General features: G+C 48.7%; 7 protein-coding genes across 9 annotated transcripts in view; 3 read left to right on the plus strand and 4 right to left on the minus strand.

Annotated features, from left to right (window-relative positions):
- LOC125948320 (semaphorin-5A) overlaps window positions 1–3354 on the minus strand; it is a 110611-nt gene extending 107257 nt beyond the window's left edge. For all 3 annotated transcript variants that reach the window (XM_049674261.1, XM_049674262.1, XM_049674260.1), the window contains exon 1: window positions 2649–3354. The gene's annotated coding sequence lies outside the window, so the exon portion shown is untranslated. The remainder of the gene's footprint in view (window positions 1–2648) is intronic.
- A 743-nt stretch (window positions 3355–4097) lies between these two features.
- Window positions 4098–5065, minus strand: LOC125948332 (uncharacterized). The gene is made up of 2 exons (XM_049674276.1): window positions 4548–5065; window positions 4098–4484 (listed from the first exon to the last, which is right to left on the minus strand). Exons 1-2 carry the CDS (start codon window positions 5048–5050, stop codon window positions 4343–4345), a joined length of 645 nt encoding a protein of 214 aa, XP_049530233.1. The 5' UTR covers window positions 5051–5065; the 3' UTR covers window positions 4098–4342.
- A 390-nt stretch (window positions 5066–5455) lies between these two features.
- LOC125948331 (uncharacterized) lies at window positions 5456–6290 on the minus strand. The gene is made up of 2 exons (XM_049674275.1): window positions 5675–6290; window positions 5456–5613 (listed from the first exon to the last, which is right to left on the minus strand). Exons 1-2 carry the CDS (start codon window positions 6199–6201, stop codon window positions 5472–5474), a joined length of 669 nt encoding a protein of 222 aa, XP_049530232.1. The 5' UTR covers window positions 6202–6290; the 3' UTR covers window positions 5456–5471.
- A 1803-nt stretch (window positions 6291–8093) lies between these two features.
- LOC125948327 (proclotting enzyme-like) lies at window positions 8094–9733 on the plus strand. The gene is made up of 2 exons (XM_049674269.1): window positions 8094–8434; window positions 8529–9733. Exons 1-2 carry the CDS (start codon window positions 8147–8149, stop codon window positions 9564–9566), a joined length of 1326 nt encoding a protein of 441 aa, XP_049530226.1. The 5' UTR covers window positions 8094–8146; the 3' UTR covers window positions 9567–9733.
- A 3719-nt stretch (window positions 9734–13452) lies between these two features.
- Window positions 13453–16404, plus strand: LOC125948330 (inactive ubiquitin carboxyl-terminal hydrolase MINDY-4B). Its single transcript, XM_049674274.1, has 6 exons — window positions 13453–13621; window positions 14360–14516; window positions 14697–14786; window positions 14865–15224; window positions 15296–15517; window positions 15579–16404. Exons 2-6 carry the CDS (start codon window positions 14463–14465, stop codon window positions 16005–16007), a joined length of 1155 nt encoding a protein of 384 aa, XP_049530231.1. The 5' UTR covers window positions 13453–13621; window positions 14360–14462; the 3' UTR covers window positions 16008–16404.
- A 446-nt stretch (window positions 16405–16850) lies between these two features.
- On the plus strand, window positions 16851–18500 carry LOC125948328 (putative Dol-P-Glc:Glc(2)Man(9)GlcNAc(2)-PP-Dol alpha-1,2-glucosyltransferase). The gene is made up of 3 exons (XM_049674270.1): window positions 16851–17057; window positions 17120–17716; window positions 17781–18500. The coding sequence occupies exons 1-3, from the start codon at window positions 16902–16904 to the stop codon at window positions 18330–18332; spliced, it is 1305 nt and encodes a 434-aa protein (XP_049530227.1). The 5' UTR covers window positions 16851–16901; the 3' UTR covers window positions 18333–18500.
- Window positions 18396–24348, minus strand: LOC125951710 (uncharacterized). The gene is made up of 10 exons (XM_049680693.1): window positions 24121–24348; window positions 23838–23944; window positions 23488–23767; window positions 23358–23427; window positions 22729–23288; window positions 22326–22665; window positions 20464–20651; window positions 19001–20008; window positions 18752–18934; window positions 18396–18687 (listed from the first exon to the last, which is right to left on the minus strand). Exons 1-10 carry the CDS (start codon window positions 24284–24286, stop codon window positions 18533–18535), a joined length of 3057 nt encoding a protein of 1018 aa, XP_049536650.1. The 5' UTR covers window positions 24287–24348; the 3' UTR covers window positions 18396–18532.
- Between the last annotated feature and the right edge of the window lie 652 nt (window positions 24349–25000).

Consider the following 25000-nt stretch of genomic DNA (forward strand, 5'->3'; position numbering starts at 1 on the left):
ACATCCCAACATTCGAGGCAACAGATCACGTTTTCGTAACGAAGCAAAGCGAGGAGAACGGAGGAGCGCAACGAACCTTCAAAAGCCTCCAACCCAACTCCCGATGGCTGCTTGTCTAAGCCCTCGGTGGTAGGGTTCGTCTTGAAATAATTCGTCTTCCGCGGCCCGGGCGACTCTTCGCGCATCCCCTGCCACCGTGCCACCGCTTCCACCCGACCACCTAAGATGGCTGCTGGCGACGTTCGAGCCAGAACCGGTCGCGGCCGGTAACCGGGACACCGCGTGGTCGGTACAGGCGGGAGACAAGACCAGACGACTCCTCGCGATACGCTGCCGGACAGACAAGTGAATACATCCCGCGAAGCGTTTCGCGACATTCTCGCTCGCTGTCGGAGCGATGAAGAGCCGAAACGGAGCCAATAAACCAGTAGCTTCACTATTCACCGAGTATGATCATGTCACGCTCACGGGCGCGGCGTGGTGTTTTTTCTCTGGGATGCCGTGCGGCTCCAAAGCACGAACTTCAACTTCAAGGACACCTTCCTGGTCGAAATAAACACCTGATCGTGTCGACCGGGCGGTCGAACCCGGAACCGAAGGCCCGGAGCACCGTACAGATCGCGGATTGAAACATCATAAACCGCGCATTACCACCGGCGGCGGATAATCGATTCATGATCAATCACGACTTTAAGTGATGTTTAGTCCCCACCCGAGCAGCAGAAGAAGCAACCGGCGCACGGCGTTTACGTCATCGTACGGGCATGAACGGTCATGCTGTTGTCCGGGGTTTGCTGTTTCTGCTACTGTAGCGTGCAAAAAAAAAACAAAACGCCGATCCCAAGATGCGACGCACAACTTATCCGAGCGATGGATGGTGTAAGATGGCCGGGTATAACGTACGATATCGTACGCTACGAGCCGGGCGCTGAAGCTGCGCAACTCACCAAGATGGTGGTGCGAAAGGTAAACAAAAGATGGAGTCGATCGTCCACCCTGCCGCGGCACCCGTTGTATGCTTTTTGCGCGCCAAGTTTGTTTCCTTTTTTGCGTTTGCTAAAGAGTTGCTATTTCTTCTTAAGTTCTTTGTTTTGTTTTGCTTCGGTTTCATCTGCGGACGGTTCCCGTGGGCCTGGACGATCGGCGACAACTACAGCGTCGACTTTACGATTTGTTTTCTTAGCTTCCTCTCCGCCCCGCCGGGGATCCAATTCTGCGCTCCGGTCGCGCGGCGAATGTCGTAACTTCCTTTACAATGTGGCACCTCGCGCAGAACGCACCGCACCACAATGTATGTAGATGTGTCGGTACCGGTATGATATCCTTAGGGCCGCCGTTCGCCCTATTCGGTGAAACCCTAACCCAACTCGCACGGAGCCAATATGCTCTGGCGAGAAACCGAACGACCGAACGAGTGCGCGCTCGCCCCCTTCCTCATTCGATCCTTTGGAACCGGCCCGACTGATCGTGCTCGGTGGAAAACGGGGTTTGTTGTGTTTGTTTAAAATTTGGTCACGTTGCCCGGGGCCATCGGTGAGAACAGAGCGCGGGACTCCACAAGTTCCACAAGAGGGGCCCATCCAAAGAGCCATCCCCCACTTCGTCGTTACCACATTGGACATGGCGCGCGCGCGCGCCCGCAGGATCGGCGACATGTCAAATGAGCCGTCAACCTTCCACGTCTTTCGGGGCACGTACACCGGGCAGACGACCAAGCCACCCCTTTCGACCGGCCGCGGAAACATAAAACTTAAAACATGCTTTTCCAATTGCCCATGGCGCAGTCCCGGGTGCGCCGGGACTTAATGTTTTGGGTGCATTTTTTGGCTGGATTTGAATTGTACGATGTTCGCGCGGCCTAATGGGCTCGCGATGGCGACTGATCATCTGACAACGCGATAACATAGTGTTTTTTTTTTGTTTTAACAGCCTGCAGTTGATGTGCCGTTTACGGTTAGTATTGCTACTTTCGAAGGAAGGAAAAGGCCTGCAGCTATTGAGGAGTTCGAGTGTACTCTCCCCCAGAGCCCTGATAGTTGTCCTCGTTAATTATTGTTATCAATTTGCAAACTTGCGATCAACTATGTTTTCAGCGATTAACTCTATGCTTTAGATGTTGTGAAGTTTGCGAATATTCGACGACAACGATACACGATGGTTGACAAAAAACGGGCCAGCAGATCGCCACACTTCGGCATAGGAACGATCGTTAAAATCGTTTAACCGCCAGCGCGCCTCAGCATATGGAAATGGCATCGTAAAAACGTGCTCTTTTCACCTTCGCCGGTCACATCTCGTTTATGTGGGAGCCTTCTAACCGACACGTCTGGTTCTTCTGCTTCATTTATTTTCTTTTTTTTTCGTTTCGCTTTAATGTCCACCCCAAAAACCCGGCACCATTACGCCACCAAATCCGGAAAGGCCGCGGACCATTCGCGGAGGTACACGGTCGCGATCGCGCTCGAAATTATTTGCATACAAATCACACAACAAAAATCCAGCTCCAGCGCCGTTGGTGCACCGTGGAAACCGCAAACCTGACCTACGGTGGGACCCTCGTCGTAGCCCCGTGGGGAGAACGGGAAGTCCACCCCTTGGGTCCACCCCTTGGGTTCGACAAGGGGTCGAACAGTTTGTGATCCACTCACCTAATCATACGGCGTGGAGGGGCGATGATTCTTTGGTGATCTTCACCACCAGTGGCCGCAGGGGATTTATTGATTTACTCCAACAGCGGCGTGTGAAGGTTCTCTCTGGGCTCTCGAGCTTGTTGCTTGGTGTTGATGCTTATGGCACGGCGATGCTGGAGATAAGCACACTTGCGGGAGACAATTGCGCGATCAGCTCTTAACAACGCAAGATCGATGGATGATCACACATACACACAAACACACACACACTCAGCTACACCGCGGCAACTGTAAATCACAGCTCCATCGGTAAAGCGACCCCACGGACGATCAACAACGCGGCCAGCTGGCCACGATCACAACACCGGTAGTCGATTGTACCGAGACGCGGATTGGAATTATCTCCTCCTAGCGATCGCTTTCGCACCGTCAGCCACTGCGGATGTTGCTGCTGCTGCTGCTGGTGCTGTTGACGCACGTAACATTATTGTTTCGCATTTTTGGAGGGAACAAATTAATACACACTATCTGTTACACCGTTTAAAAGCCACTATCACGACGCACCTGAGATAAGGTGAGCTGTTTAGAACGACGTTGTTCAGCGTATCAGGAGAAGAAACGCTGATAGACAGAATGCTAGTTTGGAGAGGAGGTTGATTACGAACAACACGCAACAACACCAACGGATCGTCCACTTTATTCGAAAACACGCATCGAGGTCCTACCTCGGCAACGGACCAATCGCGACTCACAGAAAAAAAATGATGGCGTTGTGTACGCACGCCCGCGTGCACAGCCCTGAAATATGTTTTTTTTTTCAATCTCACCCACTCGAGCTTTGCTTCTTGATATGTTAATTTTGGAAAGACTTAGTTGTTCTTGTTTTCTAAATGGGCTATTTAGAACACTTTAATAAATACAATTTTTAGAATTTTACCAAATAATTTTACCAATTTATTACCAAATAATACCAATTTTAAGGCAAAAAACGTTATTTGTGCCGGGAAAATCGTAGACAGAAAGGGCCAGTTCAAGCAGAGTTAAAAGTGAAGCGCGATTGAGTTGGAATACGCCGACACGCACACTAACACGCCGTGTAAACGAAAAGTGATAAACAGTTTTAAAAATCAATTTTTATTAATTAATTGCAGGTTTTTCATAAACCCTTTCTTTCTTAGGCAACGCAAGTGGCCTTTCCAGAATTAAATACCGGTAAAATATTATGCATTTGGTTTTTAAAAGCTCCACTAACTTGCTTGATTTCACATGATGGCGGAGACACCACAAGGGTTAATGCAAGTTGCGTTCGACTGTTTCGAAAGACTTCAACCGTTTTTCCAATTAAAAATTGTTTGATAACTACGGCAAATATGGTCTTTTGATCAAGTTTTCTAATGTTATTGTCAGGGATAGCTCGATAGCACATAGCTCGATATAAATTAAGGCCTCGTTAAATAAATAGCTAAGCTACCACTTAAATCATTATCCTTTATTTTTTTTATTCATTTTTAGTATCGAATGCCGATTTCTATTATAATAAACCCGAAGATACTTATTCGACAGTTTTGATTTGTCTTCTTCAGCTGGATTCCGCCTGAATAAGAATTTTCCTTCAGCAATACTCCAATAATAATGTCCATCCAGTTACCAGAAAAAGAAAACATATCCAAACCATGAAACATGCCCGTAAGAAGCGCTTTAAGCAAGTTTGGTTAAATCTGGATCGCACTAATCGTATCGAGTAATCCGTGGCCAAATGGACAATCCGAGTACACGCGCATGCAGTCCACTCCGTTGGCACCGTACTTTTTGGCCATCAGGTAGTCACTATCCAACTGATCCGTTTCATATGGGCTGCAACAAAGATGTTTCAGTAATAGTAACAATCCCTCCGCCCCATGTGCTGCTACTACTCACGTGAACACTACATCGAAGAGAGCACCAACGAGTCCATTGTGGCGCAATGGCGTCTCGGCCACCTCGCAGATCGTACGCAGCAAACAGGAGCGGCCGTTACGGTTCCACCGCTTCAACAGCTTCTCCACTATCGCGTAAAGCTGCGTCCGGCTCTGGTCACTGTACTGTTCGTTGGCACGATTTTTAAAGATCGTTTCGGGTCTCGGGAAGATTATCGCCGGTAGGATACGGTACACGGCCTGCAGGTTCACGGAAAGGTTTAAACTCCGAGGCAGCGTATGATGGAAGCGAAGCGGTGACAGAAAACCAAGCACCAACTTCGCCAAACCACCGTTGATGGGGTAGCTCAGAAGCCACCGCTTGGCACGCTGGGCGATGATCTGATCCTTGGGGCAGGTTTCGTCGTCCGTTCCATTATTGGCTCCGACCGTCACCGAAACGCATGTCAGAAACAATAGGATCGAGAAGACGACTACAAAGAACTGTCGACGCGTTCTTCTCATGCTGTGGATGGTCGAACTGGATTGCCGGTTTGATAGAATCGGACTAACATAGGATGAGCCTATTTTGGAGAATCGAAATTTCGGTTCGGTCGCCACGTTTCCCTCTTCTTGTTGTTAATTGATGGAACGTGAATCAAAGCCAGTCTACTAAATAGAGCATAGCAGTCGTGTAACACTGAACCCAATTCCCGCCATCTAAACACTACGTTCCGGAGATTGACTTTTAACATTCTGATTAGTGACCGGTGCCTGATGCTGTTCTAATTATCATGTTTAAGGGATTGGTATTCTGTCTTGTCAATTCAATTTCTGGAAAGTTTATAAATGGGGCAGACCTGATGCGCCATCATTAGAGCTGTGCATCTGAACCATTCAACTAGACTTTAGCTTTAGGCAGTACGTTCTGGAAATCTGGAAACGCTTACAAGTACAAGCGAGAAACACGATCAAGCAAACCATATCCCCAACTGCAGCGAGAATATATTCGCGAGCAATCCAGCCCCTTTGCACCGTATCGACGTGCTTTCAGAAAATTCGGCGAAAGTTTGTCCGATGGTTGAGGTCTGAAAGATACGAAAGACAGGAAATAAAAACGTCAACCTTCAAACATCCGAATACGCTTACGTGAACACCACATCCAGCAGTTCCCCAACTAGCCCATTGTGCTTCAGGGGAGTGTCCGCGACTTCGCACACGGTACGCAGCAAACACTGGCGAGCACGTTGCCCAGCACCAAACGACACACGCAGCATCTTCTCGAGCACTCCAAAGAGACGCTTCCGACTACCAGCGGCAGCGTCGGTGTACCGGCGATTCTGGAACACCGATTCGGGGTGGGGAAAGATGATCTTGTCAGGGATCGCATAGTTCGCCTGTACGTTCACTCCACAGTTCAGGCTGCGAGCGAGCGGATGATGGAACCGGACGGGCGTCAGAAATCCGAGCACCATCTTGGCTATTCCACCATTGATCGGGTAGCTTATGAAGCGCCTAGAGCGCCCCAAACCGGCGCTCGTATCGTTCACCGTCGAGACAAGCGGTACACTGGCCAGTAGGAAGGCGAAGGTGATAGCGATCGTCCAGCGATGGATCCAACACATTTTCCTGCACCGAAAGGTCCAGCCCTGCTCCTGGCGTGCACAGATTGGCATCGAAGAAAACCTTGGCTAGGCAAGCGGCTGCTGTCATCTGTCGTCACTCCGAAGGTTTGATGGGGATCGCGTGTTGCACTCAGCTACCAACGTTACCAGCTGATCGACAATAATTGATTGTGGCCGGGCAGGAACCTGTCACGGGGCAGCCAACACGCACGGGACGCTCATGGAGGGAACCGAGCAGCATAAATAACGAACGTGCTGTTTGCTAATTAGATACGCCGTACATAATTGGATCAGGTTAAGTGACGACCTACTCAACAACTGAACAACTTGAACGCCGGCGGTGTTGGTGCGTACGAGGATGATTGTTGTCTCTCCCTGTTAGCGCCCCGTCGTCGAATGGGTATTGTAACGTTTCCGGCTAGCACGTCGTCTAACATCTTCATACGGTCCCCCTTACGGCAGTTGTGCGTTCTCGCGCAATTTGTCCAACGGATTTACGTCAACAGCGTTTTGCAGAACGCAGATCTCGAACGCTGGATGCAGGGGCCGTTGGTGGAAGATTTCCGACCAACCAGGTGAAACATAAAACCTCGTAAATGGTTGAACCACGATTTCTTATTGGTGTCTCGAATGCAGCAAAGACCGATGTTCGTTTATGGTTTTTGTTTATAAAATGTAAAGTGATAATGTGTTTCGTTAATCACGATAACACGTGCTAGATATTTAGCTTAACGTACTGTTTCGTCAAAAAAAATGAAAACACTTACCCTTATCGCGCGCGCCAGCATTCGTTGGTCAGTTTGGGAGTACGAGCTGCTTGTTCAAAGCTTTGTTATTTAATGATTTTATTTGTTTTGTTTTAGACAAAGATGCTAACATCTATAATCAAATTCCATTTAGCTACTTGCTTGTCCGACCGAGTTTGACTTAAATGTAATGCTTTAACATGAAACATGTTTCTACTATTTCTTATTAGATTATCACTCCAAGCCTTGATAGATGAAACATATTTTTAAAGTGAAAATAATCGCTAAGCACAGAACAAATAACAGAATAATTGAGCCCTACTTTTCAATGATCTTCGAATTCCAAATCTACAATTGGAAGAGAACTTTTTAGCTAAACACAGCATGCTACTTCATCCAACTCAAATAGACTACTAGAGACGCATAAATGGCAGTTCGATTGGTGTACTTCATGCGGCCATAATTTAGCCATGATGGAATGATTTACGATCCCCTTGCCAGTAACGCTGCAAACCGTTTGGCATAAACAGTCGAAAAGCGCTGAAAGCGTCTATCACCATCTCAAGTCACTTTGGATGCAAATGGTCTTCGCTATCTCAACATATTCCATGATGTCTCGAAGCTGCCCTTGCGACCTCACCAGCGTGTACTGCATACACATAACCTTCTCTCCTCCTTTCGCCGCTCCACTCCTCTAGTTCTACCCTACCATCGCATCGCAGTAGCGATCGCAAACGTTTGTCACATATTCAATTTTGCATAAAAAAAACAGATCCCCCGAATGCTCCATCCCAAACTGCACAGCCCTAACGCGCTTCTCGTTATCAAACTTTGGGGGCACGCAAACGATGCAAACGACACATAAGCCCGTCCTGGCGGGACCGATAGTGCATGGCTCTGTGTATGTGTATGCGTATGTGTGAATGCTTAACTCAAGAAGCAAGCCCAACCGGGACATTGCGGGAAGGGATTTGGCCTCATTCTGCCCCCGATATCAGCCAGTTTTGCAAGCTCCACTTTTGGGAACAATCACAAGCTGCTCGGCTACTTGGCCTTGGTCGCTGGTGTTTCCACTACAATTCCTCTCGCCAATCGTCGCCCACGCCGTACTGATAACTACCGAGCCATACCAGCATCAGTCGGCTAGGGTAAAAGAGCAAGTGCCTCTCTACCATCCGTCGTTAGTTGGATAAAGTGTTCGCCCGAAGCTACATGCTCTGAGCTGGGGAAGAGCTGAATATCACTTTGCGATGGCTCAAACTCTGTTGAAAGTGATACTAATCGGTTTTACCGTAGCCCCAATAGTGTACGGGCTCAGTGCGTACCTCGGTGAAGACGAAGGCGTTCCAGGCGAAGCAGTTGACGAAGCGCTTCAATTGATTTTGGATAAAACTTCGAACGGCCAGACGGAACACGCTGCAACACCTCTTAAAAAGCAATTTGCCCAACGGAAACAGGAACGGGAGCAGAAACACCTCGATCTAAATATGCTGCTTCGCAAACGGCGTGCCCCACAAAATGCACCGTCAAGTGACGCAGTAAGTACGAGCCGTGCGATGGTACGATGCCGACATTTCGCCCTGACAGTTCGCCATGTTCGGTTTCCTTTTCCCCCCGTCGGTTGACTGACAGAAATCAACGCAACCGCGTAAAGAATGTCGTACACGAGCGGGCGAAAAAGGCTACTGTACGCGCTACCAGAACTGCAAAGGTCCGGAACTACGGGACAGCGTCTGGTCCATACTGCAGCATCTCTGCTTGATCGATGGTCTCACGGTCGGTATCTGCTGTCCGGAGGTAGTGCAGGAAGGCAACGGGCCCGAATTTTCGCTGCGGCTTCCGGCAACGGCCGATTCGTACGACGATGTGGACGGACTCGATGGTGGCGCGGCACCGATGGCCCGCGATTCGATCGTACGTCCGGAGGAGCGTGGTTGCGGCATCTCGACGAAGCAACTGTCCAAAATCTCCGGTGGCCAGCAGGCAGATGCGAACGAGTGGCCCTGGATGGTGGCACTCGTGATGTCACGGGCTTCGTTCTGCGGTGGTTCACTCATCACCGACCGGCACGTCCTGACGGCGGCACACTGCGTCCTGAACCTGAAGCTGTCGCAGTTTGTCGTCCGGCTCGGTGAGTATGACTTCAAGCAGTACAACGAGACGCGCTACCGGGACTTCCGGGTGTCCGAGATGCGTGTTCATGCGGACTTTGACCAGAGCACCTACGAGAACGATGTGGCACTGCTCAAGTTGATCCAACCGTCGTTCTTTAACTCGTACATCTGGCCGATCTGTATGCCACCGCTCGATGACAACTGGACCGGTTACCAGGGTGTGGTGATCGGTTGGGGTACGCAGTTCTTCGGCGGTCCCTATTCGCCCGTGCTGATGGAGGTGAAGATACCGATCTGGGCGAACCGCGAGTGCCAGGAGGTGTACATTAATCGGATCTTCGATTCGCAAGTTTGCGGGGGAGAGTACGAGGAGGGGGGGAAGGATGCCTGTCAAGGGGATAGCGGAGGACCGCTCATGATTCAGCTGCCAAATCGTCGGTGGGCCGTGATCGGTATCGTGTCCTCCGGTATCCGCTGCGGTGAACCCAACCATCCCGGTATCTACACCCGTGTCAGCTCCTTCGTTCGCTGGATCGTCGAGAACGCTACATTCTGAGGTTCGTTGCTCTGCGATGCGACTCGGCGATATTTACGGAAAGCTACAGCAGTTCATTATATTGCAAAAGTCCACAGTGGGCTTTATGCCCACGTCTTGGAACGAAACTAAATTTGCGCGAGTACGTCACGTCTGTGGAAATATAATATACTAAACCAAATATCCGATATCATGATGCTATAGTATTGCGACGCTTGCGATTGTTCCAAATATGGAACTTAAGGAAAGAAAATGGTGCTGCCTCATTCTGTCATCGAGGCTCTTGGGTCCCCAAAAGAAGATCATCAACGCCTACTCGGGGGCAATAAAGACAAGTGCCTTTTTGTCATCACCGAAGCAAAACAAAAAAAGACGCACAGCAACAAAGAACTGTCAACCTCCCCCCGGGGGGGGATCAAAACTTTTCCTATCCGGCCTACACCAACGGATCGCGTGGCAATCGTGGCAATCCAACACATACCGACCTCATGCCTGCGCACGCGATACCATGTTTTCTCCATTAATTTCACTTGCAAATACCCGAACCCAGCGGAGGAGAATCGGTCTTCCAATTGCAATTGCGCATAAATTCACACCAACCAGCGTTCTGCCGGCGGAACAGGTGTGAAAGCTGATATGCCCTCTACGCCACCCCCGGGGGGAGATAGTCCCCGATCCGGGCTGGAATCTGGAAAGCCGTATCGATTGAAACGCGTTGCATGTGTTCCATTTCGAAATAATAAAAAAAAAGTAGTATTACCGGGCTGTGCACACGCGGGGCGCTTCACGCCTCCGAGGAATACCGAGTGGGAATTGAAACCATCCGAGTTCTCATTCTCGCAATCGTTTCACGTTCTGCGAATGGCGAACAGTTTAGGGTGGTTCTATCGTGACAAAACACCATTACCGTTGGCTATTGGCTTCTTCGCTGGATCTTCTGGGTGGCCAAGATGCCGTGGCATGTGCTCATGGAAGTGAGTTATGCTGCTGCGATTTACACCAACGAGCCCGCAGCTGACGGGGGGGTAAATGAAATATCATAAATGGACATCTAAATTGCCCTACCCCACGACGTGGTGTGTGTGATGCTCAACCTGTTCTCAAGGACGAGGACGATTAAATGCCTTCAGCAGGCGTATAGGCAATGAATGGTATGGTAGCTATAGAATGCCCATCGTGATGACGATTAAGGGATGCCACCCGGTTAGATCACCCCTGTGTAACTGCACATGCACATACCAGGATTCCGGTGCGCTAATGGCTCCGCTAACCTCCGTTGGCAGGATATCCGTTGGTTACCAAACGCGACTGTTTGACAGCACACTCGGAGCAGGGACAGAGTTCAAGGGTAAGGATACTCGCATGTTCACAAAACCTCCAGCCCCACCCCCGCCCCCACGCAGATCACTTTTCAGCCCAGCATAAACAAGGAGCAAAACCCAAAGATTTTCAAGGATACAATCAACGCCCGGCTCTGCGTCCGCCACCAAATCGATCGATCGGCCCTTCAATCACTGTCTCTCGCGACAATCAGCCGTTTCCGATCGTTAATAGCGCTGGAGTAAGCACCACCACCACCACCACCACCAACAGCACCATCGTGGGGAATGGCGTTAGATTGATTTTACTGCACCCCGGGGCGACATCCTTTATGTGTGTAGGGCGTTAGTCACGCGAAATGCCACACACTTTCCAAGCACCTCCGGGAAACTAATCACAGACAACGCCACGCACAAGAAACTTAAGGCGCGGAAGGGGAAAAGTTTTACCCGGCACACGTGGAGCCTCACGGAGTGGAGTGCAGCGAGCGTGTACCACCTATGCTTGTGTTGATTGAAAAGCTAATTTGTTGTTTCCCGGCATACCGAGTGGGGTATAAGGTGGAAGGAAGGATTCCGGAACGGTAGCCCCCTTAAAAGTGTTTTCCAACTGGATTTAATCGAGATTAAAATGTAGTTTCATGCGACTTTTAACCTTTCTCAATGAGAACGAGGAGGACGATTTCTTCGGTGGAACTTATATAAAATTCCCCAGAGCATATAATGCGCCTCCATCGGGATGGCAGAACCAAGAAAGAAGTATAACGAGAATAATGCAGGATTTCAAATATTCCGTGAAATAGTCAATAAAATCATTATGGAAGAAGTAAACAATAGCTTGCACACAACGCAAACGTTCAAACATTCCATCGAGCTCACATGATCCAAGTGTGCCATCAAAAAGTCAATACTAGTCGACGCACCCTGGTATTTTGCACTTCAATCTCCGACTGATGCGTCCATCAACCGCGAAACGTGAAGGGTGTGAAGCAAAAAGAGTAGCTCAATTTCCAGTCCTCTAAGTGGCACACTCGGCAAATGCAAATTGTGTTACATTATATTCTAATCAAATCGCTCCAAACAACACCTCACCGCAAAAAACAACAACCAATCTGCCCCTACCACCCCCAGACACACTTAGATCTCAGTGGAGTGGATGTGTTCCGGGGCCCGAGTTGGATTCATTACCCTCAGGTCCTTGGTGCTGAGCTGCAAATCCCAGCACATCCTTCGGCTCCTGTCAGTCACGTTTATCGATTTATTGCCAAACTATTTATTTTTGAGCCGAACACCCGTTCCGCACCCTCCAGCCAGGAGGAAGAGGGGGGGTGGGGGGCTTCAGAAGGGATCGCGGATTGGCATCGCGAGCGGACTTCCCTCCCCCAACGCCCCGTGTACTCGAGTGCCACTTGAGAGCGAATAGAATTCAGAGCACCCGGGGAGCTGGGAGTCCTTTACCCGAGAGGGGGACACTGCTTCGGACCGGCGCCGAACACCGAGAAGTTTCCAGCTGTTAAAAATATTATTGAACTATTAACACCACCACCCCCAAAAACTCACCACGGACACGGTTGGTAAGCGGTCAAACAAAGCGCACCATCGATTCACCGACAGAAAACGCGGAGCTCCAAGCGATCCCCCCCCAGGCGGTGGGGCTTTGCTTTCTGTATCCTGGAATCGGTGCCCGGGGGGTGAGCATAAATATAGAATCCCATCGTTTAATTGATCGTGCACGAATGCCCTGCTGCAACCCGTGGAGGCACACACAGACACACAAACACAGAGGGCTGCACACTGCATTGCGCCGTGCTGCACTCTCCGTTGCCTCCGTTGTTCAGTCCGTGCAGTTCTGGCCCCGCTTCGGTCGCAGTGCGATTGGAGTTGAGTGAAAAGTTGTTCGCCCTCCTTTTTACCCGGTTTACAATTGATTTAGGCCAGTGCTTTTGTTTTCACACTGAATGCCTCTATATGTTATGCTCTAAATTACTTTCCATTATTTTCCATTTGTCTGAGCATTTTCATCCCCTACCGGCATGGCCCACCACCACCACCGGAGTTGCGGAACAGCGACGAGCACGGATCGCACACCGTATCCTTGACACCTCTCATCGTACGGGGCGTATAGCGCGTCACGGGTGCGGTGTGGTAAGCGGTCGGTTGGTCGCGTCAACGAGACTGCAATCAAACTTCCGAAGCCTCGGTCTCCGCAACGCGCACATGCACCTACCGCGGCACGGTTGCTAGACCATCAACCCGCCAGCACCGGCAGAAGCGAATGGCCACGCGAATGGTGTGTTGGCGCGTAGCGTGTTTATTGCAGCACTTCTACGGTGTTGGCGGCGGTGAGGGCGAAGGCGGCAGCGGCGGTGCCGGTTGCCATCCTCATGCTATGGGCAAACCCGGCCATGAAGCTGCCGCTCGCGATTTCAGGATGGAAGAAGATGCCAAATGCTCAGCGGTTGGCGGTGGTGATGGAGCGGGCTGTTAGCAACAACACCCCATCGCTCGGTGCTGCTCCTGCGAAGTGCGAGTGTTTGCAGCATAAAACTATCGCCCCAATGCTCACTTCGGTTCATTCGCCGGAAAGTAGTCGCTCGACGTAGTGGTCGTTCCCGTTCCCGTTCCGTGTTCCACCGACGGTCATTACAGTGTTCAGTGTTCTTCGCCGCCACCGGAACCGGTACTCCTGCCGGTACCGCTTGGGAGACCCTCCGGTTCAAGTGGCGTGTTGTTTGCTGGTTGCTGAGGATCTGCTAGGTAGTACGTCCGAAGGATACTTGCGTTCTTGTTACTGACTGGTTACATTAGCTGATGGAGCTCCTTTACAGAGAGGACTATTGTATTTCATCAATAGTCTTTAGATTTTTTATACATTTGATCGTGATCGGTGCTAGGATAATTCTCCCAAAAATGTCCGAATGTTTCGCCTCCAGTTACTACTACTACTCAAGATGGCAGAGCAATTCCATAAAAGCAAACCTTCCGGCAGTATCGATGAGTATTGCATGTTGGTGAAGTCCAAACTATGCTGAGTAACAGACTGGAGGATCGTGCATCCGAAGCGCCACCAACCTGGCAGGTGTAAATCGATGCGTGTCAAGCGGTCCTCGTCTTCAGCTGTGCCTGTGTCTATTTTGGATCCTTCAGACGGAATCGAAGACGCGTGTGTCGTTCATCGAACAGTTGCCCTCACCAAGGTTAAGTAATAAAGCGAAAATCAGCTGCAAGCTAGCCCCCATATGGTTGGCACGTGGTTCGTGGTTCCGTGGCTGGTGCGACACGCGAACGCATAAATACACACGCACACACACACACACACGGAAGGGACAATTTATGGGTTCACTGATGCTCGGTGGCTGAGTCGAGACAGGCGGAAAGTTGACAAACTGGCAAGGAATTCGCCGGTGAACGTCCTTATTTATGCTGATGTGGCAGACTGAAGTGGTCGGAGGCTCGTTTTTGTTGAAGTATTTATTTTTCTCACACCTTCTTCAGCTACTCCAGTGAGCGGGTGCGTGGTACAGTTCCGGTGATAAGCAAAAGTGTGCCAGTGTAGTAGTTCAGTTCAGTTCAAAACTTCCGATTTCCAGATTAAGTCATGGCGAAGCTGAAAATAGTTGGCGGACGTCCCATCACGATGGATGAGGCAATCGTAAGCAGTAGAGCCGTACAAGCCATTTAGCCCGGTTTTTTTTTGTGTGATCTTTGCTTGTAGATTTGAAACAGTTGTTAGTAAATTGTCTAAAAATATTTAGTATTCTTTTTAAGTGTTTAAACTTTATTCCTCATTTCTTTGCCATCGTTGTTAATTCTTGACCATTTTGAAATCTAGGAACTGCGGCAAACGGTGTTTGGATCAGCCGCTAGTCCACCTCGCGGTGAATGGACACGTACAGGATTTACCTTCGGTCCAGCGAACCAAGTAATATGCTCGGCCTCAATCCTCTTAAGCACGGTCTGCTCTTAATACTCCGTTCGATTTCTCACACTCAACCAACAGGAGTATCCCTACGGTTTGCGAACACCGCGGAATGCGACCAGAGGCATGCAGTCCGTCATTCAGGCGCACATCATCAAGCAATTCATCTTCGATAACAAACCACGCGAAAAGTCCGTCCCGTTGGAGGAGCTGCTAAAACCGAATGAGGCAGAACAGGCGTTGTCACTGTACACCGCGATGTCCGACATTCTGTGGAATATTGGCGAAAAGACGAAAGCGATCGTGGCACTGCCGGGCGAAGCATCGCACATACCGCACAGCCACGTCTATTTCCAGGACAATGTGACCGAGAAGCTGTACTTTTTCGAGTTTACCAAGCTGGACGATTTGCAGATCTTCATGAAGCGTTACTTGCCTTACGTGGGTAGAGCGGCGGAAGGATGGCAAGCTCCTTTCTACTAAGGTCCTCTTTTGGGATTTTCTTTTTCCAGTTCACCGAAAATCCGGGCCCCGGAACACTCCTGTATCTGTACAGTGCGGTGCTGACGCGCGGAATGGAGAATATGCGGAATGATCTGGATGCACCGAAAGGAGCACATTTGATGGGACCACATGAGGAGGGATCGCTGAACGTGATCACGCTGCTGCTGACTGGCCGCGCAACGCCCTATCTCCATAACGGTGTCGTGTACGTTGGAGATGAGGATCATTATGTGAGTGGAGACAATCTGGCATGTCGCCGTACTGGACTCATTCCATGCTCTGCCATTTCAGGCTGTTCCACAATTTGGGATTCTGAGCCGCGGTGCGATTGGGTTGCTGGTTTGGGAAGGTGAAAACGAAGCGATGCGTTCGGCATCCCGCATGCCAGGCTCACGGCTGAAAACACCGGCCACACCCGTGTGGGTTAGCTGCTGCTGTGGCCACTACGGTGTGCTGTTCAACTCGAACCGGGAGCTGCTGCGGAACTATCATGCCGAGAAGCGCTTCGAGTTGCATTACTACACCTGTGCCGGCTGCTATCTCTCGATGACCGTCGACAACCGTGGTCAGGAGGAAGGTGGTGGTGACACCGGTGACCAGGATGGTGATCGGAAGCGCGATGATATGATCTCCACGCCGCTCGAGAGACTCATCCACACGAAGTGGATGGATGCGAAGATCACGTACCATGGGGCGCTGCCGGCATCGTTGAACTTCTAAGGCGTTCCTTTCGTGAAAGTGCCGTTGCTGGTGCATGTTCTGCGAACGGTTGTTGAGTGTTGTGAACGGTCGTACGGTATTACTTGATGCGTTGATGATGGTAGGTTGTTCGGAATGGTTTTGAAAATTTTATTTCCCATAAACCCACGTGCCCTATGTGTAGAGGATGGTTCATCCGATTCAGGGCTAGCTTCCTGTGAAAATACAAAGTTAGTGAAAAGCGATTCGCGCTCATGATACACGTGTGTTATCATTTCTTGTTCCGTTGCCAAGAGCAAGATCTTTCACGTTACACGCAGGACAGGACAGGACGCTGTAGCCTTTCTACTTGAATAGCAACATGTGTGCCAAGTTCCGAGTCAAATATTCTATATCGAAACAGAGCAATAAACATAAATTAGAAGCGTAGATATCTTGCGATGTTTTATTTAAATAAAACCATGAAACAGGACTTTTCGGTGAAAGAGCGTCTTTTTGTTTTCGATTTAACTTTTTTCCATAAGTGTTTAGACGATTTAATCAGGTTTAATTTTAGCATAATTACAAATAACATGCTTTGATGCGTGAGAGCAAACCGTTAAAACGTTTATATCACTTCAAACCGTCGTCTTGAAGCAGAGCCTAACAACGACCATATTCACTAACGGTCGCGACCAGGGTCATTTTGCTCGTGATTTCCGCCTTCTTTCTCACCAAAAAGGGTATTTTTATCTCACTAACATAGTTAAGCCCCCCGAGCACTGAATGTTCTCGTGGTAATTTTATATTTTTTTAGCAATTGCCTCAAGTAACGCATACAGTGTCCTGGGACCTTTAACTCATTCGAAAAAAGTAAACAAACAAATCGACACGTTTATTTTCCACGTTGGAGTTCCGAGATAAAAATCGTAGGAAATGATTTCGAAACTCCTGCCCTTTTTACTGCTGTGTGCGTTTGCTCTAGTGTCGTTGCTGGTATTTCATAAAGTGTACGAAACCTCCCAGCTCGTTATCGACGAAGAATTCCACCTTCGACAGGGCGACCATTATTGTCGTGGTCGTTTTCAAAAAGTAAGTTTTCTCACCCCTCCAATTTCGATATATTCGACTTATCTTCTCGCCGTTTCTTTCAGTGGGATCCCAAAATTACCACGTTTCCCGGACTTTACCTCGCTTCGGCAGCAATACTGAGCCCTCTAAATGCTTGTTCCATTTATGGTCTGAGACTCACCTCACTGATCGCGGCGATCGTCAACGTCTTGCTGATGTACCAGATTAGGAAAAGCTTCATCCAGCGTAAAACCAACACCGATCTGTTGCTGGAAGTGGCCTCGTTGTCGCTCCTACCTCCCCTGTACTTCTTCTCGCATCTTTACTACACCGATGTCCTTTCGGTAACTGCGGTTCTGCTGCTGGTGCTCTCCGGCGAACGACGTCACCACAGCTTGGCGGCCCTGTGGGGCTTTTGTGCTGTGCTGATGCGCCAAACCAACATCGTCTGGGTAGGATTCGTTTGTGGATCGCGTGTCATCGATCTGCTGCTATCGAAGGGCAGCTTAAAAGAGCTCGTACTATCACCGTCCCGCATGTTCAATCTTATCCAAGAGATATTAGAGCGATTTTGGGCATATGCCCTCGTGATGGGAAGTTTCGTAGCCTTTTTGGTGGTCAATGGTTCCATCGTAATTGGGGATAAATCCGCCCACGAAGCAGCGCTGCATGTTCCTCAGGTACTAATTGCTTGACGTTGATGAAACCATGTTCTTAACAACTGTCTTCGATCCTTCATTCCAGCTATTCTATTTCACGTTGTTCTTTGCTATGTTCAGCTCATCGCTAGTGCTGCCTGCTGCTTCCGATATCTTGAAGACCGCGATTCGAAGATGGTACCTCACAATAATCGTGTGTGCTGTCGTCGGTGCCATCATTCATTTCAATACCATTGTACACCCCTATTTGTTGGCTGACAATCGTCATTACACATTCTACCTTTGGAATCGATTCTATGGCCGTTGGTGGTTCGCTCGATATCTGCCAATCCCGGTTTATGTCATTGGTGGATTGCTTCTGTGGAAGGCCAGTATGCAGCGTCAGACGTACGGCTTCATCCTGCTTTCAACGGTGGCTATCATTGCGTCCGTAGCACTCCAGCAACTCCTGGAAGTGCGATATTTTTTGCTACCATTCCTGGTGCTTCGATTGCTCCGTAAAGGTGGTGTTTCGAGGCGCGCCCTCGTAGTAGAACTGTTAGTTAACGTTATCATCAACATCATTACGTTTGCGATCTTCTTCCATAAAGAAATCGCGTGGAAAGATTACAAACAACCGCAGAGAATGATGTGGTGAAAGACTACCTAGAATTGAATCCTAATTGCGATTCCATAATGACACTGATGGCATAAAATGTCTCTCGTGAATCCCACAAAGTCTGATACTAGTACTATGTTAGAATTAGGTGAGCCCAGTTGTGAGTAGAGACGAGGTAAAGTAGCAATTAGTATGGCATTTATTGTAGCGATCGATGGCTTACGCTCTAGGGAAACCTACTAAGCACGAGGAATAAATCCGATAAACAGTCCATCTCTTGGTTTGAGCGTTAGTTGCATCGTTAATTTCGGTTCCGGACCGGCCGTGGTGAGCTTATAGTTACGAATAACCTTCGATAAGGTACTCTTCAGCTCTAGCATAGCAAACTTTTGGCCTGAAATGTAATCAAAGAGTGATCAAATACGGTCCAGTCCGTCGCATAGTCTGTTGCCGCTTACCGATGCAATTTCGAGGTCCCGCACTGAACGGAACATACGCATACGGACTGGTCTGCTCCAGAAGTCGATCCGGTGCGAACCGTTCTGGATCGAAACGCTCTGGATCGGGGAAAAGGGACGGATCTCGATGCATGTGCATTATACCGATGTTGAAATTAGACGCTTCCGGGACCACTTTTCCATCTGCAAAGAATCACCGCGTTAGCCGTCATAAAGTAAGGCCACATCCTCCTCATGATTGCCACTTACCGAGATCTACATCCTCAGTGAATCGCCGTGCGATAATCGGTACCGGTGGATAGAGCCGAAGCGATTCCTTGATAATCATCTCCAGATACTTCATATCCTGAAGGTTGCGATAGGTGACCGGTATCTGCAAATCGTTGCCAATGATCTCGACAATCTCCCGATACAACCGCTCCTGTACTTCCGGATGCCGGGCCAGCAGCAGCAAGGTGAAGCTGATCGCAATGGTCGTCGTATCGTGTCCCTCGAACATGAACGTGTCCACCTCCTCCTGGATCTCCTTATCCGTTAGCGGACGCCCATCGATCGTCGACTGAAGCAATACATCCAAAAACGCCATCCGACGCTTCGTCCCAATGTCCGCTCCGTCATCATCGTCGCCAACGGGAGCAGCTCGTTCCGCCAACTCTTTTCGGCGCGATTGAATGATGCGCGTCGTAAACTCGTGCAACACCTTGATGATCTCGTCCTGCCGGCGCCGGTCAGCGGATAGATTAAACAGAAAGTCCACTCGCTGCCACACCTTAACGAAGCGTCCCGTTAACACGAGACTCAGTTCTGTGATGGCTTTCACGTATGTGGAGTCAACGTCCGTTTGCGCGTTCACCGAAGTTCCCATGGCCGTCTCGCAGATAATGTCGAGAGCCGCCAACGTAACGTACGGGTAGATATTAACCAGCTTACCGGTCGCCTCGGAGCGCAACCGATTCGCGAGAATCGTGCTCTGTTTATCGAACACTTCGACGAATTGTTCGAGGATTTTAAAGTGGAATGCCGGAGTCAGAATTTTGCGTTTGTTGAACCACTTCTGGCCGGTGCTGAGCAGCAATCCGTCGCCGAGCCATGGTACAAGGAACTTATAAAGTTCGCTTTTTCGTATCAATTTTTGACTGCTGAGTACAGTTTCGTTGTACTTCACGTTGGTGCAGAACAGTGCCAACCGGTTACCGATCCACACCCGGAACAAGCTACCGTACTTGTTCTTCAATCCCGATACAAAGTCGATTATATCTGTGAAGGTGGTTTTTTAAGAAAGATAAAATTATAAACAATTATTATCAAATTTACAGACTGATGATGAATGAATCCGACAAACTCGCTTAAAAGGTCGTTTTTTCGATGTTTTTGCGCCTTCGCTTGATTACGAGCGACTGGTGTTATTATCGCAAAACAGATTCCGTGTCATGCGCCCGAGTGTAGCAGAATAAAAGAAATCCTCAGCATGACTTGCTATTTAAGCGATGCTGAACGAATCGCGACCCGGTGAGCCGGATCGTATGGGTACGTCTAGAGCATCGTACGTACTTAATCGTCAACGGACGCTCCACACCCAGCTTCACAACAGGTTTATCAGCGAATGTACGTTCGTTTTCGATAGGTGCGTTGATGTCTATTTTCGGAGCTCATAAAAGACGTTCCTCGTCGTTTCAACACAGGTCTCTGTTTTTTTCGGTAGAATACCCTACCTTCGGGTTTCATGTTGATGTAGAGATAGAAACAACCCACGATCGGTAACGGCACCGGGCCCGGAATGTGTCGGCCGTATTTAATATTTCTCCGCACCAACAGATAGTTGATAGTCAAGACGACCACCGACACTGCAAGCGCAATTTGCAACAGCATTTTCGATTCACGATCACTTAGAGAAATGAAACGAATTTAACACTCTTTTTGCCTCTGCTAGTTTTTTGAGTAATTTCAGGAATGGAGGAACCTCCTTAGACAACCATAAGATCAATGAAAGAGAGGGATAGACGACGCAGTTTACTGTTGTGATTCGCGGCGATGCTCGATCGCGCTCCCATCATTGATCGCCGCTTTACCACTACTGACGCCGTGGCTGCTGTTCCAACCGTTCATCTCACTTATCAGCAACTGCCTAGCGGGGAGGCAATCTTTCATTCGCTCCATTTTCCCAGCGAACCCCAACACCAACACGCAAACTTGGCGCGAAACGATCCCCCCTCGTGGCTCACGTTAAACACACAGCGTGTGTCTCATGGGTCAAGGTCACTAGCACAACCGGATTGTGCGACTGATCGAGGGGCGCATCAAGTGCCCAGCGTTCGCAGTGAACACCGGTATTACGTGAACAAATTGCTGGGGGCATGCTGGTCAGTGTTAAGTTTATTCTAAGATCCCTTGGGAACTGTCGGGTAATCGCCATTGATAACGTATTGATGATATGCTGCGTTTACCTTACCGTAAGGGTTCTGACCAGCGTACATGAGAACATTGCCTATCAGTGGCAGTGGTTTAGGACCTGGTACCGACACCGCTTTCTTCCTAGACCAATCGTGAATGATGAACCGCAGCAGGAGCAGCACAATGAACGTAAGGACGAACTGCACAAACATGCTAACGCCTTTTGCACACTAAAGTTGTCTGGAGAAAGTTTCTTTGAAGACTAATCGGTATCGATTGAACGACCAAAGCTATCAAGGGGGTCGCTAGGTCGATAAAGCTGTTATGCCAAGAAAGGTTGTTGCCGTTATCGGATATTGCTAGTCAGCGCATTGATTAGATAGGTGCGTGAATCGAGGTGAGTGGCAGCTACTCATACTACTACGCCAAGGCGTAGGAAAAGGGGGAACGGTTTAGTAGATTTCCCTTTGTTAGATTAAAACCAGTACCTCATGCAGGGAGATTAAACTTTGACCCAAACGGCGAAAGAAATGAAAAAACTGAAGATAAGCGAATCCATGGGATTTATTGGTCTATGCAGCAACCTGGCAGCCTAAGTGCATTTCAATTCCAGCAAGTAAATGCCCTCTGCTCAGATTAGCTAAAAGACCCACCCCACATTTTTATTCACAACTAGCTACAGTGCAATAGTGTGCGGCATTCACGATGAGCCGTTATGCTTCGTTTGCTGCGTTCACCTCGCTTACTTTGACTAATGCTTCAGCAAGACGCTTTGTGACCCCAGAGGCTATTTAGCAACGATTAAAGTTCACTGTCAAGGTCATTCGCCATGGTCTACGGAAGCAGAAACATACCAATGAATGAAGTGCGGATAGTGGCATCCTAAAAAGTAATACGTCTCGTGGACAACCCCTAAGCTATGATTCCGTACTTTGAATCATTCTAGGCTGATAAGTCGGAACAAAACTTGTGTCAATGATCATTATCATTTGATTGCTACATAATCGCAGCGGCAAACAGCATTCCTCTATCTCTTCTAGTTAGACATTTAGCTTCTAACAACATTAGACATCGGTCAAGATAAAATAATAGAATCGAACACAACTGTAAACAGCAATGAACAGCAGCTTTCAATTTCAGCAGCAGCACAATGAATTATGCTTTTTATTGCCACATTTAATACACTCTCGGTTTCACGCGCACGAAGACACCCTTCTCGGGGCGCAGGATCAGCTCCGCAATGAACGTCTCGTCGCGATGTTCCAGTGGGGTCATTAGTTCGTAATGGCGCAAGATTTTGCTGGTTAGACTTTTGATCTCAGCTATGGCAAACTTCTGACCGATACAGTTCCGTGGTCCGGCACTGAACGGAATGTACTGGTACGGGTTTGTCTTCTCCGCCGACGTTTCCACATTGAACCGCTCCGGATCGAACTTCTCTGGATCGGGATAAAACTCCGGGTCGCGTCCCATAAAGAATGGCAGGACGATGGCATTCGAGCCGGCCGGATATATTTTGCCATCTGCAGGAGAAAAAAAATGTTAGTCGTGGCATTTTTCATCGTAAATCAATGTCCTGTATTCACTTATTTCGTTGTTCTGTAGCATTTTTCGTCCAAACATCGGTACGGAGGGATACAACCGAAGCGTCTCCTTGATCACCAAATCGAAGTAGTGCATATCGTTCAACATTGACATCGTTACCGGTCGGGACCGATCGTCACCGACAATGTTCCGCACTTCGTCGAACACCTTCTGCTGGATGGTCGGATTCTTGGCTAGATTCTGCAGAAGGAAACTAATCGCGGATGTTGTCGTGTCGTGGCCCTCGAACATGAACGTATCCACCTCTTCCCGAATTTCCAGATCCGTTAGCGGTTGTCCATCGATAGTGGACTGCAACAACAAGTCCAAGAACGCCATGCGCTTCTTGATTCCCAGATCGTTTTCGTTGATGTCCACTTTGGACACATCGCCCATAGCTTCCCGGTGCAGCTCTTCCTTACGTCCCCTAATCACACTGTCAGTATATCCGTGCAGTACCTTCAGTGCCGCTTGCTGCTTTCGACGATTATCCGAGAAGCGATAGAAGAAGTTGTTACGAAGAAGGAAATCGAAGATTCGACTCTGAATCAGCTTGGTAATGCTGAAATGAGTTCGAGCAACAAATTTATTTTCAATCGTCGAAATGGGTGCCCATACCGTGTTTACTTACTCTTTGACCGCCTGCACATACTCCGAATCGGCATTCAGCTGAGCATTAACCTTTGTTCCCATGGCGGTTTCTGCAAGAAAGGCGCTGTAGGGGTTACACAAAATAATCTTTCAGTCTGGACTTCACTCACCACAGATAACGTCCAGGGCACACAGCGTAACCGGGAGGAATATGTCAAACGATTTGCCGGACTCAGCGTACGGTTTGAGCGCATTGGCAAATATGTTGCTCTGCTCATCGAAAATCTGCACAAACTGCTCCAGGATTTTGAAATGAAACGTAGGCGTGATCACCTTACGATGCGTGTGCCACTTCCGCCCGCTGCTAGTGAGCAAACCCTCGCCGAGCCAGTGTCGAACGAAATCATACTCGACCGATTTGTCGATGTATTTGGGGCTGCTCAGCAGAGCCTTTTCGTTTTAAGGAAAAACACATTTTCATTAGATTCTACATGACCTCCCAAGCACAGTTATTCCTGACCTCCACATCCTTTGGTTCCGTAACAACGATCAGCAGCTGCGTACCGAGCCACAATCGGTAACGTTTGCCATACTTTTGCACCAGGCGCCCTACAGTCGGTAAGTATTCTATTGGCAAATGTATGTGTCGTTAGTACGAATGCGAATTTAAAATGTTAACACCAGATCAAGGACAAAGTATAGAATGTAAAAGATAAGAACGTTACAGGATTAACAACTCGAGATGCAAGCATGCAATTGATAAAATTGTACTAGTCTTTGTTGGCTTCTGGAACGGTACCTACCAGAGGGTGATTTGCCAATAAACAGCAATCCGTTTCCAATTAGAGGATAAGCAGGAGGACCACCGAGCTTTGCACTGAGCTCCACCATCTGGCTAAAGTGTTGCTTATACACGTAGACCGCGATGGCTACGGCCAACGCAATCAGACTCACCGTAGCCACAAACATCGCGGAATCGCGCTATACTAAAGACACACACTGGAGAATCGTACCACCCTTTTAGCAGGAAGTTCCTTGAACGACTGATACAGCAGTCAAAAATGATCTTAACCCACACCTCGGGGCCTCTCCAACTCTGGTTCTTATCTCGGACCGCAAAAAAAACATTGACGCTTTCAATAATCCTACGCACATTTGCGCAAGGGCCTCGTGTAGCAAATTAACTGATAGCGCAACGAAACAAAAACCACTCATACACATTCAGTAAAAAACATCAGTTATCGGCTACCAGCACTGGCCGCATTAATTTTAACCTTTCATTTTACATTCATTCCGACTCTTATTAGATGAAATCAATAAAACTATCTGAAAAACGGAATTAACGATGCGGAACATAAACGATACCTACCACAGATAACATCCAAAGCGCACAACGTCACCTGCGGGAAACTGTTGAACGACTTGCCGGAATCAACAAATGGTTGCAGCATCTGGACGAATCTAATGCGTTGAGGATGAAAGATCTCCACAAACTGCTCTAGAATCTTGAAACGAAACGTGCATTGTGAGTGCTACGCAGTTCTGGGATATTATTGAAGTTAGAAACGTTAAGCATAATTGAAACCCAAAAGTCTGCTCAATTACGTTTACTTGACCGATCACCGGATTGATGTGCGAACCAATAATGAAATGTGACACTCAATTGACAACTGTCCATCAAGT

The sequence above is a fragment of the Anopheles darlingi genome, chromosome 2, assembly GCF_943734745.1.
Source record: "Anopheles darlingi chromosome 2, idAnoDarlMG_H_01, whole genome shotgun sequence".
NCBI classification, from domain to species: domain Eukaryota; kingdom Metazoa; phylum Arthropoda; class Insecta; order Diptera; family Culicidae; genus Anopheles; species Anopheles darlingi.